Source organism: Microtus pennsylvanicus, chromosome 1, assembly GCF_037038515.1.
Source record: "Microtus pennsylvanicus isolate mMicPen1 chromosome 1, mMicPen1.hap1, whole genome shotgun sequence".
Taxonomy (NCBI): Eukaryota; Metazoa; Chordata; class Mammalia; order Rodentia; family Cricetidae; genus Microtus; species Microtus pennsylvanicus.
This window is the reverse complement of record NC_134579.1, coordinates 150,553,638-150,573,523: the sequence shown is the minus strand read 5'-3', so window position 1 is coordinate 150,573,523 and position 19,886 is coordinate 150,553,638. Positions and strand designations below refer to the sequence as shown.

The following is a 19,886-nucleotide window of genomic DNA, read 5'->3' as shown; positions in this document are numbered from 1 at the left end:
TGGAAATAGAAAACACTATCCTGAGTGAGGTAAGCCAGACCCAAAAAGAGGAACATGGGATGTACTCAATCATATTTGGTTTCTAGCCATAAACCAAGGACATTGAGCTTATAATTAGTGATCCTAGAGAAGCTAAATAAGGAGAACCCAAAGAAAAACATATAGGCATCCTCCTGAATATTAACCTTCAGCAAGCGATGAAAGGAGACAGAGACAGAGACCCAAATTGGAGCACAGGACTGAAATCTCAAGGTCCAAATCAGGAGCAGAAGGAGAGAGAGCACGAGCAAGGAACTCAGGACCGCGAGGGGTGCACCCACACACTGAGACAATGGGGATGTTCTATCGGGAACTCACCAAGGCCAGCTGGCCTGGGTCTGGAAAAGCCTGGGATAAAACCAGACTCTCTGAACATAGCGGACAATGAGGACTACTGAGAACTCAAGAACAATGGCAATGGGTTTCTGATCCTACTGCACACACTGGCTTTGTGGGAGCCTGGGCAGTTTGGATGCTCAACTTACTGGACCTGGATGGAGGTGGGGGTTCCTTGGACTTCCCACAGGACGGGGAACCCTGATTGCTTTTCGGGCTGGGGGGAGACTTGATTGGGGGAGGGGGAGGGAGGTGGGCGGTGGTGGCGGGGAAGAGACAGGAATCTTTAATAAATAAATAAATTAAAAAAAAAAACTAAAAAAAAAAAAAAGAAGAATTTATGAGTAAGTAACCTGGAATGTTTCCAGATGTTGGTCCTGAGCAAATTCTATCTTGGTCAATATGTAAATTTTTCAAAAAGCTTGCTTAAATTCAGGCAAAAGAAAACAGAATATGTATTGAGCACATGGTCTCTTCACAGTATCTGTTTCCTTTGCAGATTTTCACAAGACATATTCACAACCACTACAGAATCTAAAATGAGAAAAAAAACTGTAGTAAATTACAGATAAAGCAGAAAAAAATTGTCAGATGACTAATTGATCTATGAAAACTCATGCTCATGGAGGGAGATATGAGGGAGATTATGTTATAGAAAAAATATTTGCCTCATCTTCTATTTATTATTTATTGTTTGGAGGAAGTATAAGAGATATTAGTGAGTGTTTGAAATGTGGAACACAGAATCTGTAGTGATCTTGTTGAATATCCAAAAACATTTTATAATGCTATAAATGTAACTGATTCTATGGGTATTTGGATGATTGTAGAACAGCAGGATTCAGAAAAATTTAGAATTGGAGCTCAGTATTTGTTCTCAAGACAATGGAAGCACAGTATTTGGTTAGATATCCTGTTACTGTCAGTCCTGTAGTATAAGCCCACTGTGCGAGCTGTGTGAAACTCAATTTCTCTAACCATGGAACTGTTGTTCCCTGACAGAGATTTTGTGAATGAATTCCCAGTGTGCAACTAGGAATTTTGACTTCTTGTATCCTTCTAGTCTCAATGTGGATCATCTAACGAAAGCCACTGACATCATTTCTAAAGGCATTAACATGAAAATATTGTTCTGGCAGTCATGGCCCCAAATTTTCTCAAAATCACATCCTCCATGGAGCCATAATTTCCACAAAATAAATGATGTCATAAAACTACCTGAATTCTTCTCATATATTTCCGAGCTAAATTTGGATCACATGTATATCAGGTGCACAGCCGTAGGGGAAGAAAGTCTCCAAGATTCCCCAGAGGTGAAAAATCATCTGGAAAATAAAGGAATCAGTAATACACAAATAGCCTTTCCTTTGGCTGCAGAAATAAAAGCAGGTGGGAAAATATGGGAACCCATATAATGTGCTGATCTGAAGAGCACTTCACCACACACACTTCCCAGGCTTCAAGAAGGACAAAGATGATTGCTTTGATTTTTCTCTTCTTTTTCCTGAACATTCTACTTCTTGTGTCCAGGTTCACTCATCCCAGGTGCTTTTGGAGAATATATGAGAATAAAGACACAGATGAAGATTTGTTGACAGATTGTATTTTCTTCCTTAATACAGAGCAGCGGCCTGTGGAGAAAGATTATTTAAACAACATTCTGAATATAAAGTGAGTTTCTTTGAATTGTCTATGTAAATGTCACGATAAGTATTCCATAGGGGGTCAGAAGTATTTGTACATCCATAGGCTTTTATTTCCACAGGAGAGCGTTCACTGTCTCTTAAAAAAAAGAATTTTTTTTGTTGTATAAATGATATGTTTGCATTCTTTGAAATATGAGTTGTCACTAATAGTGGTGTCTGCTTCCTTTCTTTGCACTTACCTGAGTGGCAGCTGCAGCATGTGATACTTTTCAACACTTGAGAGTGTTTACCTACTAGATCTTTGCCATTATTTAAGAAGCACGCATCTCTTCTCTATAGATCTAAACTGGTTACTCACTGTCAACACTATTTAATTTATGTCTTATTTTTCTCTCAATAATTTTACTAATTATAGCTTTGTCTTTTACCAATTTGTGAACTATGCACTTTAGATTTTGTGCATTGTTGGTTGTTCTTCTCAAATATAGCACTTTGATCACTATGCCACCCCCAGAGCTCAAATCATCGACAATTCCTCATGTTTAGTCTGCAGGAGTTAATGCTTCACTTCCATAAGTTCTTATCTCAAGTTCCTGTTGAGTATTATCAAAACTTTTGATGGCATTTTCCGTAAGGTAACAGCAAATATTTTAAGATTGTTTTTTATTTCAACATGTAGAGGTAAATATTTATATTTATTCATAAAGATACCACAATGGTAAGAAATCAAAATAGAAAATAGATTGTTTTTAAGTCTGAATGTATCATTCAGTAAGAAAGCGAATGTTTGAGTTTGTTGTTTATTGTTTATATAATCGATATTATATAAGAAGCCATAGAAGTTTTCAATTATTATTATAGGTTGATATTATTTAAGGGTAAACATGAGCACAAAATGTTATTGTTGACTATTTATATTATAAAAATTCATAAATATTTTCCATACATTGCACACTTTATATTATTGTACTTTATAAGCTTGTGATAATGGCACAAATGAATCTCACTGCAATTTCCAGATGTACATAGTTCTCAATTGCATGCCAGTATTTTGAGTTTATAGCTGGAAATGTAGACAAAAGATGTTTTGTATAAGAAAATTTAAGTTGTGCAGATATACCAGGTACAATTCCCATCGAACACACCTATTTAAGCATTAAATACTTGGACAATATTGTGGTTTAAGCCCTTAATCTCTGCATTTATGAAATGGAGTAGGTGTATCATTATGCATTCAAGGCCAGTGGCAAATAAAAACCAATTTTACTGAAAAATGTGAGATCCATTCCCTTTTATTTTCTATATGAGTGTTTCTCTTGTCCATACACACAAATCAATTTATTTACAAAATGTTGTCTGATAGATAAATGTATTAAAAATTAAATATTTAAAGAACATTTTGTACCTTTAAGCGATAAACCTGAAAGATGAAAATACAAGGTAGTGATGGTAGACATGAGGGAATATATTAACTATATTGTCCACTAAATATGAAGGAATTATTAGTACAGGAATCAAACATTACCCCCAAGAGACTACTGTGCACTTACCAGTAATTCCTTGAATACCTCCTCCAGTTAAGTTTGTTTCATAAAACTTATCTGAATCTTGGTTAATGTATTATGTCTACTTTTAATATTGCTCAATTATTTCAAACTGAATATATGATAAGGTTTTCTGTATCACCAAAGCCCTACCTTTTATTTATCCATTGTGCAAGCACTAAAAAACCAGAGATGCATGGCCTTTTCTGTGAAATTTGAAAATGGCTCAACTTATATATAAGAGATTTACTTTCATGAACTTTTAAATGTTTTTAACTTTTCAGCAACTCATGTCATTGCAAACTCACAACACGGGATATGCTTCATTATTGAGGGAGGTTGGAAATATTGTCCCGTATGAGATAATACTTCTTTTTACTACAAATAATCCTATGTAGATCTCTGTCCATAATAAACACTCTTGCCTTTTATAGAACATAAACTGAAAAAAACCAGTATTTTTGTGCCTTTGTGTTTGTGTGCCCACTCAGAGTTGGAAGGAAAGTGGATTAGTCTATGTCCGTGCCTCGGCGCTCTCTGCCTAGGCAGGATCATGTTTACTAGGCTTGCACTGGTGGTAGAGCAATTTTGACTATTATATATGATTACCTATTAATCTGTATTTCTTAATTATACATTACATTTTTGAATAAGCTTTAAAAAAAGAATGCCTTAATCAAGATCAGAAATACATATACATAAAACACTGTAGCAGGAGATGACTTATTAAACAAAACCCCATTCTATTTCAGTTATTATCATCCTAAGTGGGCCCAAGTAAATGCTATAGATTACAATCAACTGATGGACATTCATCAATGTGTAAGATTGTAAAGCATGTGCTAGGGCGACTAATACTTGTGACACACCTAGCTGTGAAGAGTTTTCACAAAGACATACAGTTACTCTCTTACATGATCTGATGTGATTCCATTATCCTCAAACTGCATCAAGATTGAAAGCAAGAGACCTGTCTATTATAAACATCGTATGTGTTCCGATTTCTCCATACTTCATTTACGTACATGTAAAATCACTGCCCTTTAATCTCAAATTTCAGTTCTTTTTCTAGTTTTGCTAAAAAAGGGATTATGAGCCATTAAATATATGCTTGCATTCTTTGAAAAGTGCGATTGACACTTCCCTTTTTACTTCCTTGATTGACAGCCCTGGTGTGTGATAGCAACACATTAGAGAGGGAATAGGGCAGTTACATACGAGCACAACTTTGCCATTATTTTAAAAACAAATGTATTGTCTCTCTGTGTCTAACTTGTTTATTTTCTGACACTTGTTTCTTATGTATCTCTTAAATTTGTTTTCAGTAATTTTGCTAATTATAACTCTTTGTTTTTATCAACATGGGGACTACCCAAATTTTAATTTTTCGTATTGTTAATAGTTGTTATCAAACGCAGAAATTTAGTCCACTGGAACACTATAACTGTTCAAGGGTTTATGTTTCTTAATGTTTGGGAGAAAGGAATTGGTGTTTGGGCTTCACAAGATCTAGTCTCAAATGCCTCTTGTGTGTTACTAAAATTTTCAATGACACTGTCTTGTGGTAATAAAAATATTCAAAAATTATTCTTATTTTAAAATATACATGTAAATGAATAAAGAAATCATAGTAGTACAATATCTAAGTGGGAAATAAGTTCATTTTACTCTGAGTGAATTGTTTAGAATGAGGAAGTATGATTAATGTTTATTGGTCAGATTTATGAAATGATTAGGAAGAGACAGAAGTTACTGCTCTTCCCCAAAAAAATAAACACAAATTGGTATTATTCACTCTTATCTTGCTTATTACCCACTTTTATTACAGAAAGCCTCATAAACAATTTCCTCAGATTTTATTCTTTATCATCTTCTGTTTTATAAAGATGTTAAACTGGCATATACAAATTAATATAGGATGCTATTGTTGTGTTAGTGTAACTGGAAATGTAGTCAAAGCAGTTTTATAGTATAAAAAACAATTGGTCTGAAGTCTCCAGTTGGAATATATGACATTCTGTGTAAACATAAATTAGTTGAAGAGTACTAAGAAGGTAGAACATGGCCTTAATCTCTGCAATAAGAACCTGTAGCTGGTGTATCTTTGTACTTTTGAGGCCAGTCTAATCTGTAGCAAATTGTTGTACAAAACCTTGGAATCCATTCTCTATTAATTACCCACATTGACATTAATACTGTCTATATACATTGGTGTACACATACATACAGCTTTACAAAACACATCTTTGGTATTTAAATTCATTTAAATATAAACCTTAAGAAGAGATTTTACACCTCCATTAGATAAATCAGATAAAAAGAATAACACAAAGATCAAGGGCATATGTTAACTATAATGCCCACTCATTATAAAGAATTGAAAGCAAAACAGCCGAATGTTTCCCATACTATTGTACACTCAACAGGCATTATTTGAGAGTCTTAACAAATTCAGTTAATTTCATAAGAAAATATAATAAACTCATAGGCTCACATGTCTCTTGAATTTTTCACATTGATCGATGATTTAAAAATGAATATATGAATAGGTTTATTGTTTGGTTAAAGCCTCTGCCATTGTCTTTATCTTTATAGTAAGCACTTAAAAACCAGAAATTGAAAACACACTCTTTGAAAGGTGCTGATGTATCACTTTATTTATGGAAGATACATTCTGATGAACTTTTAAAGCTTTTTACAAGCTTCCAGCTACTTATATTATTCTAATCTAACAGCATAGGCCACTTGTAACATTATTGGCAGTGGTTGAGAATATGGTACAGCTCATAATAATCCATCTGTTGACTACTCAGGATCATCTGTAGATCTCTGTCCATATTAATCACCATATCCTTTTACAGAACAACAACTAAAAACTTCCAGTTTTTACTGGCCTTAGCTTTTTCCATGGATGAAGTCAACAGGAACCCTGATCTTCTACCAAATTCATCATTCGTATTTGATTGTATAAACCATGGGTGTGACGATGGGCCAAAAATGTATAGTTGCTTGAATTTTTATGAATTAGTTCATGATTTCCCCCCTAATTATGTGTGTTATGAACAGACTATGTGTCTAGTGGTGCTTACAGGACCAAATTTGGCGAAATCCGTGATCATTGGGAACATGCTCAATCTCTTGAAAAATCATCAGGTGAGATTTTCTGTTGTAACTTTGCAAGTAATTCTAATTCTACTCTTATAATCCTAGTAGCTAAGAAGATTCTGAGGAGGATACTATTATCAAATTTGCATTAAACGGTGTAGTTCAAGGTTTATTCATTAGTAATGGGGCCTCATTTCCCTTTTTGAAATTGAGATGAGGGAAGAAGTAACAGATAAGGAGTTTTTTAAGGAAGTCTTGACCTAAAGTAAGTTTACAAATTCTTATGTACGTGTGCTACCTCGTGCTGCTGCCTGTGTTGTAGGTCCTTCAGATTACCTATGGACCTTTCCATCCCATCCTGAGCAATCGTGAACAATTTCCCTCTCTGTATCAGATGGCTGCCAAGGACACATCTTTAGCCATGGCCATGATCTCTTTGATGCATTACTTCAACTGGAACTGGATTGGACTGGCCATCTCAGACAATGATCAGGGTACTCAATTTCTCACACAATTAAGAGGAGAGATGGAAAAAATTACAGTCTGCTTTGCCTTTGTGAGTGTGATCCCAGTCGAGATGCATTTATTCTTGACGCAAGCTGAAGTTTATTATAACCAAATAGTGACATCATCCACAAATGTGGTTATCATTTATGGTGACCCAGAGAGTTCTCTAGCTGTGGCCTTTAGAAGGTGGCAATCTCTAGGTTTACAGAGAATATGGGTCACCACCTCACAGTGGGATGGCACTGCAACTAAGCATGACTTCCCACTTGATTCATTCAATGGGAAAATAACTTTTGCACACCATCATGCTGAGGTTTCTCATTTTAAAACATTTGTCCAGACATTGAACCCTCTCAAATACACAGACGAATTCCTGGCCAGGCTGGAGTGGATGAACTTGAACTGCAATGTCTCAGCTTCTATATGTAAGACCCTGAAGAATTGCTTATCCAATGCCTCATTGCAATGGCTCAAGGCACAGACTTTTGACATGGCCTTTAGTGATGAGAGTTATGACATATATAATGCGGTGTATGCTGTGGCCCATGCCTTCCATGAAATGCTTCTTCAGCATGTACATAATCAACCCATGGATAATGGAAAAGGAAATTCTGCTCACTGCATGAAGGTCGTGTTTCTTCTTTTGGATGAAATTTGATGTCATCAATGTCAATGTCTTTAAATGTCTGTCAAATGTCCCAATTTACTAAATTAGGGAATATTTCATAAAATAGAAAGATTTCTGGAAATTTTTTCTTCATAATGATGTACATCTGATGCTGGTATAAATCTTAATGCAAAAGACATGGTGTGGAAGGGACAATTTGTAAAGAAAGTACACTGATATTGTTATAGAGTACCAGAAAATCACCACAGCTATTCTAAAACTGTAAGCCCAAGTCCTTCCTCCTTAATCTTCCTCTTTATGAGAAGATGAATCCTTGCATATTTATTTTCAAATATGTGATAATCAACTTATGAGAAGATTTTCACTAGTGTTCTAAACTGAATCTGCTCACACTGTAGGCACTTGGGACCTCATTTCTCACCCTGAGTGAATGTAATTACGCAGTAAACAGTGTCATCCTTCAGTTAAGACATACATTTGTATACATAAGGATGAATGCATTGTTCTTCTTGTATATGGTTTCACATTTTTGTGTTTCTAGGTATTTCTTATTGTATCTGTGTTAGTGAGTATATATATATATATATATATATATATATATCTGTATATTTGTTTATCTATCTCTTTGAGGAACTGAAAATAAATTTCTCTTGCATCAATGTCATTCTGAATGGGAGTTTGTTTCTGTGAATAACTTTTTGTGTATATTTTCAGTGCATGTGTTTATATGTGTTGTGTTCACTTTGTATATTGCTTGAACATATGTATATCTTTGTCTTTGTCTGTCTGTTTCTCTCAATCTATCTTTGTATATGAGCATAAATACATTAATATCAATAGCTCCCTGTGTAGGTGTTTTTGTCTGTGTGTGTCTCCCTGTGTTATTTGTAATTTAATTTGTGCATGTATTTGTGGCCCTCTTTATGTGTTTCTCAGCTTTCTGTTTTTGTGTCTGTTTTGGTGCATATGTCTCACTGTGTGTATCATTGTTTTTATATGTGAGTGTTTGCATTTGTGTGTAAGTCTATATAAAATGTATGTTGATGCATTATGTATGTCTATATGGAAGTGAATCTCTGACTGTATGTCTCTGTTTCTCTCTCTCATGGTGTGTTTGTTTTCATATTGGTGTTTTGTATCTGCATATATGTCTGTGTTTCTGTTTGGTACCTTTTTCTGAAAGAACTTAAATTGTAGGAACATTATGATAACTTTATTTGTCCACATGATTTACTGTTATTTCTCCCCTGGACACTTTCAGTAATACTGCTTTTAAGGTGAAATAAAATGCATTTTATGAATTCAAGAAAGGGCATACACATTTTAGCATGGTTTGTTTCTTTCAGCTGCACTCCTTTCTGAGGAAAACACGCTTCACTAATCCAGTTGGAGACAGAGTGATTATGAACCAGAGAGGAAATCATCAGGAAGAGTATGGCATTTTTCAGATTTGGAATTTCCCATATGGTCTTGGACTTAAGGTGAAAATAGGAGAGTTTAACTCATATTTTCCATATGGTCATCAGATGCATATATATGAAGACATGATAGAGCATGCAACAGGAAGTAGACAGGTGGGTCTGACTTAACTGCATTCTTTTTCATTACACAACAGTAACACAGACAATGGGATTAATTTGTGCTGTCTTATAACCAAGAAAAATAATTAGTCACATTACAAAGCATTTACTGTCCTCCTATTGTATGGTTCTACATCCATTTTTGATATGACATTTTATCAATACTTTAAGGATTGCAGATATGCGTACAATTAATTTTTTTTTTTTTGGTTTTTCAAGACAGGGTTTCTCTGTGGCTTTGGATCCTGTCCTGGAACTAGCTCTGTAGACCAGGCTGGTCTCGAACTCACAGAGATCCACCTGCCTCTGCCTCCCGAGTGCTGGGATTAAAGGCGTGCGGCACCATCGCCCAGCCCATACAATTAATTTTTATCATTCCAGAATATCTTTATTTTTTAATATATAATATATTATGAATGTTACTACTGTGATATATTTTTATTGACATTTTTTGAGCTCTACATTTTTTTCTGCTCCCCTCCTTGCTCTTCCTTTCCTGGTCAACCCTCCCCCAAAAAGCACCCATGCTTTCAATTTACTCAAGATATATTGTCTCTACTTCCTGTGTAGATTAGATCTAGGTATGTCTCTCCTACCATCCTCATTGTTGTCTAAGTTCTCTGGGATTGTGGTTTGTAAGCTGGTTTTCTTAGCTTCTTCTTTAAAAACCACTTCTGAGGCAGTACATATGATAACTGTCTTTCCGTGACTGGGTTATCTCACTCAAAATGATGTTTTTCAGCTCCATCTATTTTCCTGAAAATTTTAAGATGTCGTTATCTGTTTCTGCTGTGTAGTATTCCATCATGTAATGTTCCACTTTTTTTTTGAAACCATTCTTTGGTAAGGGGCATTTAGTCTGTTTCCAGGTTCTTGTATGACAAACAATGCTGCTATGGACATAGTTGATGATATGTCCTTGTGGCACAATTGTGCATCTTTGGATAAATACCCCAAAGTGGTATTACTAGGTTTTAGGGAAGGTTTTATTTCCTACTTTTCTGAGAAATCATCATACTGGTGTCCAAATGGGTTGTACCATCTTGCATTCCCACCAGCAATTCAAAAGTGCTCCTTTTACCCTACACTTCTCCAGCATAAGTAGTCATCAGTGTTTTTGATATTTGCCATTCTTTTTTTATTAAATTTTTTAATTAAAAATTTCTGCCTCCACACCACCTACCTTTTCCCTCCCTTTCCCCCCACTCCCCACGTTCCACTCCTCTCTCCCCTCATTCTCCAGTCCAAAGACAGTCAGGGTTCCCTGCCCTGTGGGCAGTCCATGTTCCTCCCACCTCCATCCAGGTCTAGGAAGGTGAGCATCCAAACCGGCTAGGCTCCCACAAAGCCAGTGCATGCAGTAGGGTCAAAACTCAGTGCCATTGTCCTTCACTTCTCAGCAGCCCTAATTGTTTACCATATTCAGTGAGTCTGGTTTTATCCCATGTATTTTTAACCCAGTTCAGCTTGTCTTGGTGATCTCCTAATAGATCAGCCCCACTGTCTCAGTGGGTGGGTGCCCCCTTTGCAGGCTTGACTTCCTTGCTCATGTTCTCCCTCTTTCTGTTCCTCATTTGGACCTTGGGAGCTCAGTCCATTGCTTCAGTGTGGGTCTCTGTCTCTATCTCCATCCATCGCCAGATGAAGATTCTATGGTGATATGCAGGATATTCGTTAGTATGGCAATAGGATAGGGTCATTTCAGGCTCTCTCTCCTCAGCTGCCCAAGAGATACCATCTTACACCTGTCAGAATGGCTAAAATAAAAAACACCAATGATGGCCATTTCTGGAGAGGATGTGGAGTAAGGGGCCACTCATCCATTGCTGGTGGGATTGCAAACTTCTGCAACCACTATGGAAACCAGTGTGGCAGTTTCTCAGGAAATTTGGTATCAGCCTACCCCAGGACCCAGCAATAAAACTCTTGGGAATATATGGAATATACCCAAGAGATGCCCTATCATACTACAAAAGTATTTGTTCAACCATGTTCATAGCAGCATTATTTGTAATATCCAGAACCTGGAAACAACCTAGTTGCCCTTCCACGGAAGAGTGGATGAAGAAAGTGTGGAATATATACACATTAGAGTACCACTCAGCAGTAAAAAAGAATGACTTCTCGAATTTTGCATGAAAATGGATGCAAATAGAAAACGTTATCCTGAGTGAGGTAACTCAGACCCTAAAAGATGAACATTGGATGTACTCACTCATAATTGGTTTTTATCCATAAAGATAGGACAGTGAGCCTATAATTCGTGATCCTAGAGACGCTAAATAAGAATGGGGACCCAAAGAAAAATATATAGTTATCCCACTGGATATTGGAAGTAGTCAAATTGTGGGCAAAAATTTGGGAACTGGGGGGTTGGGTGGGATGGGGGAATGGTGATATGGGAAGAGAAACGTGAGAAGGGGAGGATAGGGAGAACTTGGAGGAATGGGATGGTTGGGATAATGAAAGGTTGGGTATGGGAGCAGAGAAGTATGTATCTTAATTAAGGGAGCCATTTTAGGGGTGGCAAGAGCCTTGACTATAGAGGGGTTCCCAGGGGATCTTTGCCATTATTACAGTTGTAAGATGGACTCTCATCATAAAGCCAGCCACACCGAACTTTATAGAAGAGAAAGTGGAAAGTACATTTGAACGCATTGGCACTGGAGACCATGTCCTAAATATAACCCAAGCAGCACAGACACTGAGAGAAACAATTAATAAATGGGACCTCCTGAAACTGTATAACTTCTGTAAAGCAAAGGACTCTGTCAATAAGATAAACAGCCTACAGAATGGAAAAAAAAAACTTCACTAACCCCACATCAGTCAGTGATCTGGTCTCCAAAATATAAAAAAAAAAAAAAAACTCAAGAAATTAGTCATCAAGAGTACAAATAATTCAAATCAAACTTTTACTGAGGTTTCTCAAATATGGGGATGATTTGTAAACCATTTATATCTCAGGAAACACCGTTCTTTCCAGCTCAATTGATATCAGTTATGCCCCTCCTCACTCTGCCTATTTAGCTTTATTTTTCTTTGTGTCAGGCTTTGCAGTGCAGTTTTTAGAGTTCATGTGTGTTATCTGACATTTTATGAGACATTCCCCCTATTTCAGATATCTGTTCTTTTTTGCTTTCTGTGACTTTGCTGTGATTAATATTGACCAAAATCTTATAGAGGAGAAGGTTTGATTGGGATCATGAATTACAGCAAAGAAATGACAAGGTAGGCAGGCATATGGAGACTGCATCTAAATCACATAATCTGAAGGAACATAGCTTACTGGTTTTCTCTGAATTCTTACACAGCGCTGACTAGGGACATCACTGCCCACAGTGGGCAGGGTAGTCCTATATCAACTACCCATTAATAGAATGCTTAAATAACTTGACAGCATGCTAATTCAATGGAGAGAAATATTTTAGGTAAGATTCCTTCTAACTTATTAATGTACTTTGTATCACTGTGATGAAAATTAAGTAGAAAAACCACTTTGTAAGCTCTATAGTGTTTGTTCATATAAAAAAAAAACATTCTTCCTCCTAAATTTCTAGATATGGGAAGCTGCTCAAATTTACATCAGTTTGTTTCCATACATTTGTATGCCTGGTATTATAAAATGTATTAAGCTTAATCTGATAACTGTTTTGGTGTATATAAAACTAGCTAATTGGTATATCAACATGATAATGAAATATAGTTATAGAAGTAGGTAAAACTCCTGACACCAGTATGTATCTGATTTTTCACAGATGCCGCCCTCTGTGTGCAGTGCTGATTGTGGTCCTGGATTCAGAAAGTTCCGGCAGGAAGGAATGGCCGCCTGCTGTTTTGATTGCAGCCCCTGCCCACAAAATGAAGTTTCTAATGAGACCAGTGAGTGTTTGCTAATGAGATAAATCCTTCACTTCACATAGATCATCTTCTCTCAGTCATACTGATTTGATCAAATGGACCAAAAGACAATTAAAGAAATAAAATATATTACTTTCCTAAGTTAAGTTTTACAAGTCTATGATTATTATCTATTTATTTTAAAAAAACTCGTTATACCATTGTAGTGGTATTTCAATTTTATTTTAATGAATAAAAACTATCTGAAGATCTAAGAGTAAAACAGTTCCACCGGTTAGCCTTACAGACCACATTATAGTGACATACACGTTTAATCCCAGTAGCTACAATGTGATATGCACATTCAATCCCAGTCACTACTATAGCTGATGTAGAAATCAGGGGGTACACACCTTTAATTCCAGTGCTATATGCCTTTAGTCTAAGCCCTAGAGAGGAAGATGGACAGTTCTCAGACATGGTCTGTTAGGTTTTTGTATTTTACATTTGTTTTATTTTGTATATTGTATACAAATTTTGTATATTGATACCAATTTTGTATATTGATACAAATTTGAGATTCATTTTGTTAAAACATACTGTACATGCATTTTGAATCTTGTTCATGGTATTGTACCTATACAGCTCATTTAACAATATAATGCTAATTTCTAGTCCTGGAAAATTAATATCATCAGCTGTTTAGGAAAATAGAGCAGACCAAGCTACTCCAGAGAAGATAATGGATATTGAAGAAACTCCATAAGGAGTTTACTTTCTTTGTGGCAAAAGTAAGTCATTGATGGAAAGTAAATTAGCTATAAGCATTTGGACTCACCAAGATAAGCTACAGACTAAATATTTTTCTCAATATGTCAAATGCAAATGGACTCCATATTGTGGATGTATTTCTTCCCTGTATATATTATATACAGTCATTGTTCTTATTGTATATAGTTTTTATATTAATTATAGCCTTCTTTTTATTATTTTTTGACAAGAAAGGGAAATGTAGAGGCATTTCAATGGTACTTTAATAAATAAAGACTGTTTGAAGATCTGAGGGTAAAATTGTTTTACTTTTCAGCATTATAGAAGAGACTATGGTAAACAAAAAAACCACCTTTAATCCCAGTAGACACCCTGGTTAATATAGAAATCTGGTGTTGCTTGTTTTTATCCCAGTGTTGCATGCCTTTATTTGAAACCTAGAGGGAAATATAAAATGGGGTGGGGAGACAGCTCTCAGACACAGTCTCTTTCTCAGATTTCAAGAGGCAAGATTGCCATTTCAGACTGAGGTCAAAGTAAGAGCCAGTGACTCGGTGTTTTTCTTTGCAATCTTCAGGTTGAGACCCAAGTTCTGACCCAAAGTTTTTACTAATTGTGCTTCATACCATGACATACATCTTTGACTCCTTGAAAGTCTGTATTTGCTGGACTTTCCTCAAAGAAACAGTTTTGACAGTCATACAACATTGTGACTGAATTCTACCCAAGTGTGGAGTGTTCTATAGATGTCTGTTAAGTCCATTTGGTTAATTACATCTGTTAGTTTTCTTATTTCTCTGTTAAGTTTCTATCTGGTTGTCCTGTGCACTGGTAAGAGAGGAGTGTTAAAATCTCCTGTTATTAGTGTGTGGAATTTGATGTGTGAATTGAGTTCTAGTAATGTTTCTTTTACATATGTGGGTCCTTTTATATTAGGGACATAGATATTCAGGATTGAGACTTTATCTTGATGAATTTTTCCTGTTATGAGTATAAAGTGTCCTTTTCCATCTCTTCTGTCTGATTTTAGTTTGAAATGAATTTTGTTAGATATTAGGATAGCCACACGCACTTGTTTCCTAGATCTGTTTGATTGGAAAATCTTTTCCCAACCCTTTACTCTGAGGTAGTATCTGTCTTTGAGGTTGAGTTGTGTTTCTTGTAAACAGCAGAATGTTGGTTCCTGTTTTCATTTCCATTCTCTTAACCTGACCTTTTTATTGGTGAATTGAATCCATTGATATTAAATGATGTTAATGACCAATGGTTGTGAACTCTGGTTATTTTTTTGGTGGTAGTGTTTGTGTGTTTCCCCGCTTTGAGTTGTGTTGGTGGAGGGTTGTCAGATGTCTGTGCTATTGTGGGTGTTTTTGACTTCTTTGGGTTGAGATTTTCCTTCTACTAACTTTTGTAAGGCTGGTTTTGTAGATACATATTGTTTAAATCAGATTTTGTCATGGAATATATTTTTTTCTCCATCGATGGTGAAAGAAAGCTTTACTGGGTATAGTAGTATGGGCTTGCATCCATGGTCTGTTAGGGTCTGCAGCACATCTATCCTAGATCTTCTGCCTTACATGGTTTCCTTTGAGAAGTCAGGTGTAATTCTGATAGGTTTACCTATTTATGTTACTTGACCTTCTTCCTTTGCTGCTCTTAATATTCTTTCTTTATTCAGTATGTTTTGTGTTTTGATTATTATATGGCAAGGGATATTTTCTTGATCAAATCTATGTGGTGATCTCTAAGCTTCTTGTACCTTCATAGGGAATGCCATTTACAGTGAGATCATTTACTTTCCATTGCCTATGAATCAAAGATATAGAATACTCAGCTCCCTCGCCAGCACCATGTGTTTCTCATTGCCAGCATGTCCCAGAAAGATAATAATGGACTTAGCTTCCAACTATAGGGCATCCATTTGAGAAAAAAGTGTTTTATGACTGTCCAAATTAACCTGTTCAATCAAAATTAAATTATTTGTCCTATCAGGGGGTTCTGCTTTTACCTTTATAAACTGCTATTTTCCTACAGGCCCCACCTGTCTCTTCTAAACAGAGGCAGTGCTATGTACTCCCTGATCAAAACCCGTTCCCTCCTCCCTTGTTGACTTACCCTTATTCATTTTCTATCTCTTGTCTTTGATTCTTTTTCCCTACCCATTGTCCTCTTGGACACATCAATCTCCTTTTGGTTGAGAACTTGATCTTAGTATGTTGTGTGCAGACTCCAAGGGTCCCTACAGATTCTCTTTCCTGTTTCTTATATGTCAGTATGTTTTGTCTGGTGAATTCATACTAGAGAATGTATCACCTAACTTGTCCTATAGAAGACATGATCTCCATCTATTTCAGGGAAACAATTCATGAAATATAAACACATCAAAAATCTCTCTAACCACGAGATCTGAGATATTATTATTTTTTTATTTTTATTTATTTATTTATTAATTAAGGATTTCTGCCTCCCCCCCCTCATCTGCCTCCCATTTCCCTCCCCCTCCCCCGATCAAGTCACCCTCCCTCATCTGCTCGAAGAGCAATCTGGGTTCCCTGACCTGTGGGAAGCCCAAGGACCGCCCACCTCTATCCAGGTCTCCAAAGGTGAGCATCCAAACTGCCTAGGCTCCCCCAAAGCCAGTACGCACAGTAGGATAAAAATCCCATTGCCATTGTTCTTGAGTTCTCAGTAGTCCTCATTGTCCACTATGTTCAGCTAGTCCGGATTTATCCCATGCTTTTTCAGACCCAGGCCAGCTGGCCTTGGTGAGTTCCCGATAGAACATCCCCATTGTCTCAGTGTGTTGGTGCACCCCTCGCGGTCCTGAGGTCCTTGCTCGTGCTCTCTCTCCTTCTGCTCCTGATTTGGACCTTGAGATTTCTGTCCCATGCTCCTCTGTCTCTGTCTCCTTTCATCACCTGATGAAGGTTAATATTCATGAGGATGACTATGTGTTTGTCTTTGGGTTCACCTTCTTACTTAGATTCTCTAGGAACATGCATTATAAGCTCATTGTCCTTTATTTATGGCTAGAAACCAAATATGAGTGAGTACATCCCATGTTCCTCTTTTTGGGTCTGGCTTACCTCACTCAGGATAGTGTTTTCTATTTCCATCCATTTGTATGCAAAATTCAAGAAGTCCTTGTTTTTTACTGCTGAGTGATACTCTAATATGTATATATTCCATACTTTCTTCATCCATTCTTCCATTCAAGGGCATCTAGGTTGTTTCCAGGTTCTGGCTATTACAAACAATGCTGCCATGAACATAGTTGAACATATACTTTTGTTGTATGATAGGGCCTCTCTTGGGTATATTCCCAAGAGTGGTATTGCTGGATCCAGGGGTAGGTTGATTCCGAATTTCCTGAGAAACCGAAACACTGCTTTCCAGAGTGGTTGCACTAAGACAAAAAGGCAACCCACTTACTGGGAGAAGATTTTCACCAACCCCGCAACTGACAAAGGTCTGATCTCCAAAATATATAAAGAAATCAAGAAACTAGACCGTAAAAGGCTAATCAATCCAATTATAAAATGGAGCACTGAGCTGAACAGAGAATTCTCAACAGAAGAACTTCAAATGGCCAAAAGACACTTAAGATCATGCTCAACTTCCCTAGCGATCAGGGAAATGCAAATCAAGACAACTTTAAGATACCATCTTACACCTGTCAGAATGGCTAAAATAAAAAACACCAATGATAGCCTTTGCTGGAGAGGTTGTGGAGAAAGGGGGACACTCACCCATTGCTGGTGGGAATGCAAACTTGAGATCTGAGATATTAAATACACTCTGTGCAATACAGATATTTTAATCTCTGTAAACTCACTAGGTTGAGTCAATTCATCATAGCATTCAGTAAGGACTGAAAATATCTGTGTTTTTTGATAATATAAAATGTTATCACCAAGACAAAGTTAAATAGACAACATATTATTTTATTTCATTTCCCACATTTATAATTCATATACTGAAATAAAAGTATTGCTATGCAGCAGAGTCTCTCAGCTACATCATCAGCAAAGGATTCAGATATCACAATATTTACTCAAACACTGAATTGAAATATTCTGTCAATAAATGGCAGTAGTTGTAGTAATCATGCTTTTCTCTCTCCAGCAGATGTGGATAATTGTGTGAAGTGTCAAGAGGACCAGTATGCCAACAGAGAACAGAACCAGTGTATTCAAAAGGCTGTGGTCTTTCTGAACTACAAAGATACCTTAGGGATGGTTCTTACCTTAATGGCCTTGTTCTTCTCTGCATTCACAGCTGTGGTTCTTGGGATATTTGTGAAGCATCATGACACTCCCATTGTCAAGGCCAACAACCAGAATCTCAGCTACATCTTGTTAATTTCACTCATCTTCTGTTTCCTGTGTCCCTTGCTTTTCATTGGGCATCCCAACTCAGCTACCTGTGTTCTGCAACATATTACGTTTGGAATTGTATTTACTCTGGCTGTTTCAACTGTGTTGGCCAAAACAGTGACTGTGATGCTTGCTTTCAAAGTCACAACCCCTGGAACAAGGATGAGGTATTTTCTGGTTTCTGGAGTTCCCAATTATATCATTGCCGTCTGTACGCTCATCCAAATTATTCTCTGTACAATCTGGCTGCAATTTTCTCCTCCTTTTATTGACAAAGATGTGCACTCTGAGCATGGCCAAATCATCATTGTGTGCAACAAGGGCTCAGTAACTGCATTCTACTGTGTCCTGGGATACCATGGCTCCCTTGCATTCGCAAGCTTCATTGTTGCTTTCTTGGCCAGGAATCTCCCTGACACATTCAATGAAGCCAAGTTCCTGACCTTCAGCATGCTGTTGTTTTGCAGTGTCTGGATAACCTTCCTCCCTGTCTACCACAGCACCAAGGGCAAGATAATGGTGGTTGTGGAGGTCTTGTCCATCTTGGCTTCCAGTGCAGGCCTACTGGGATGCATTTTCATCCCCAAGTGCTATATAATTTTGTTAAGACCAGAGAGAAATTCTCTTCAAAAGTTAAGGGAGAAAACATCTTCCTGAACACACATTTCATAAATTTTAACTGATAATTACCGTATTGGTTCAGAACCACCTAATATAATACAATGTAAACTGTATGAATGGCTAATGATTCTCATCATTTCTTCTAATCATGAGGCACAGCAGTGTCATGTACACTACTTTTCTGTACAATTTCATCTATAATGATCCACACAGCCAATTATTTTATAAGATTCAATTTATTACAATTACTGTACAAGAGATGTATTCCTTTATTCCTCAATTCCGCAGCAACATTAAAATTAATGCTAAGTAATTCTACTGATAAAGGAGTGCATGTGGAATTTTGAATGCAAATGAAAACAGAGAAATTTTTTAGTAGAGTTAAATATTGCTATCAGATGGAAAAACTAATATGCTCATTTTTGGAGCAAGAAAAGTGAATACCATTGCATCCTAGGAGTTAGAGGAGTAGAATTTAGGAGAGAGAGAAATTTCTGATAAGTAGATATAATGGATATTGAGGAAGATAAAATGTTTCTCCACATTTAAATTCATGTGTGCTTTTTCTGAGGAAATGAGTTCACTATCTATTCCAGGCAACTTGCAGTCCCTATAACAATAGCTCTAATGAAAGAGTTGCACTCTTCTGACTTCCAAGAACATGTACATTCAGATGTGCATATAATAACACACTCAAAAAGCAAACATACTAATTGAAGTTAAAATAATTTTTAGAATTGAATTTATAAAACATTGAAATGGAACACTGGTTTATTTTGTTTCTTCATTAAAAATATTTTTCCCACATAATAGTCCCTGATTATGGCTTCTCCTGCCTTTATTCCTTTATTCTTCTATACTCCTTCCCATAACCTTTTTATGTTATTTTATCC

General features: G+C 36.5%; 1 protein-coding gene across 1 annotated transcript; it reads left to right on the top strand.

The window, feature by feature from the left end:
* Nucleotides 1-1,849: 1,849 nt before the first annotated feature.
* On the top strand, nt 1,850-19,029 carry LOC142842256 (vomeronasal type-2 receptor 116-like). The gene is made up of 6 exons (XM_075959101.1): nt 1,850-2,046; nt 6,427-6,718; nt 6,993-7,805; nt 9,152-9,379; nt 13,144-13,267; nt 18,125-19,029. The coding sequence occupies exons 1-6, from the start codon at nt 1,850-1,852 to the stop codon at nt 19,027-19,029; spliced, it is 2,559 nt and encodes an 852-aa protein (XP_075815216.1).
* Nucleotides 19,030-19,886: the final 857 nt, after the last annotated feature.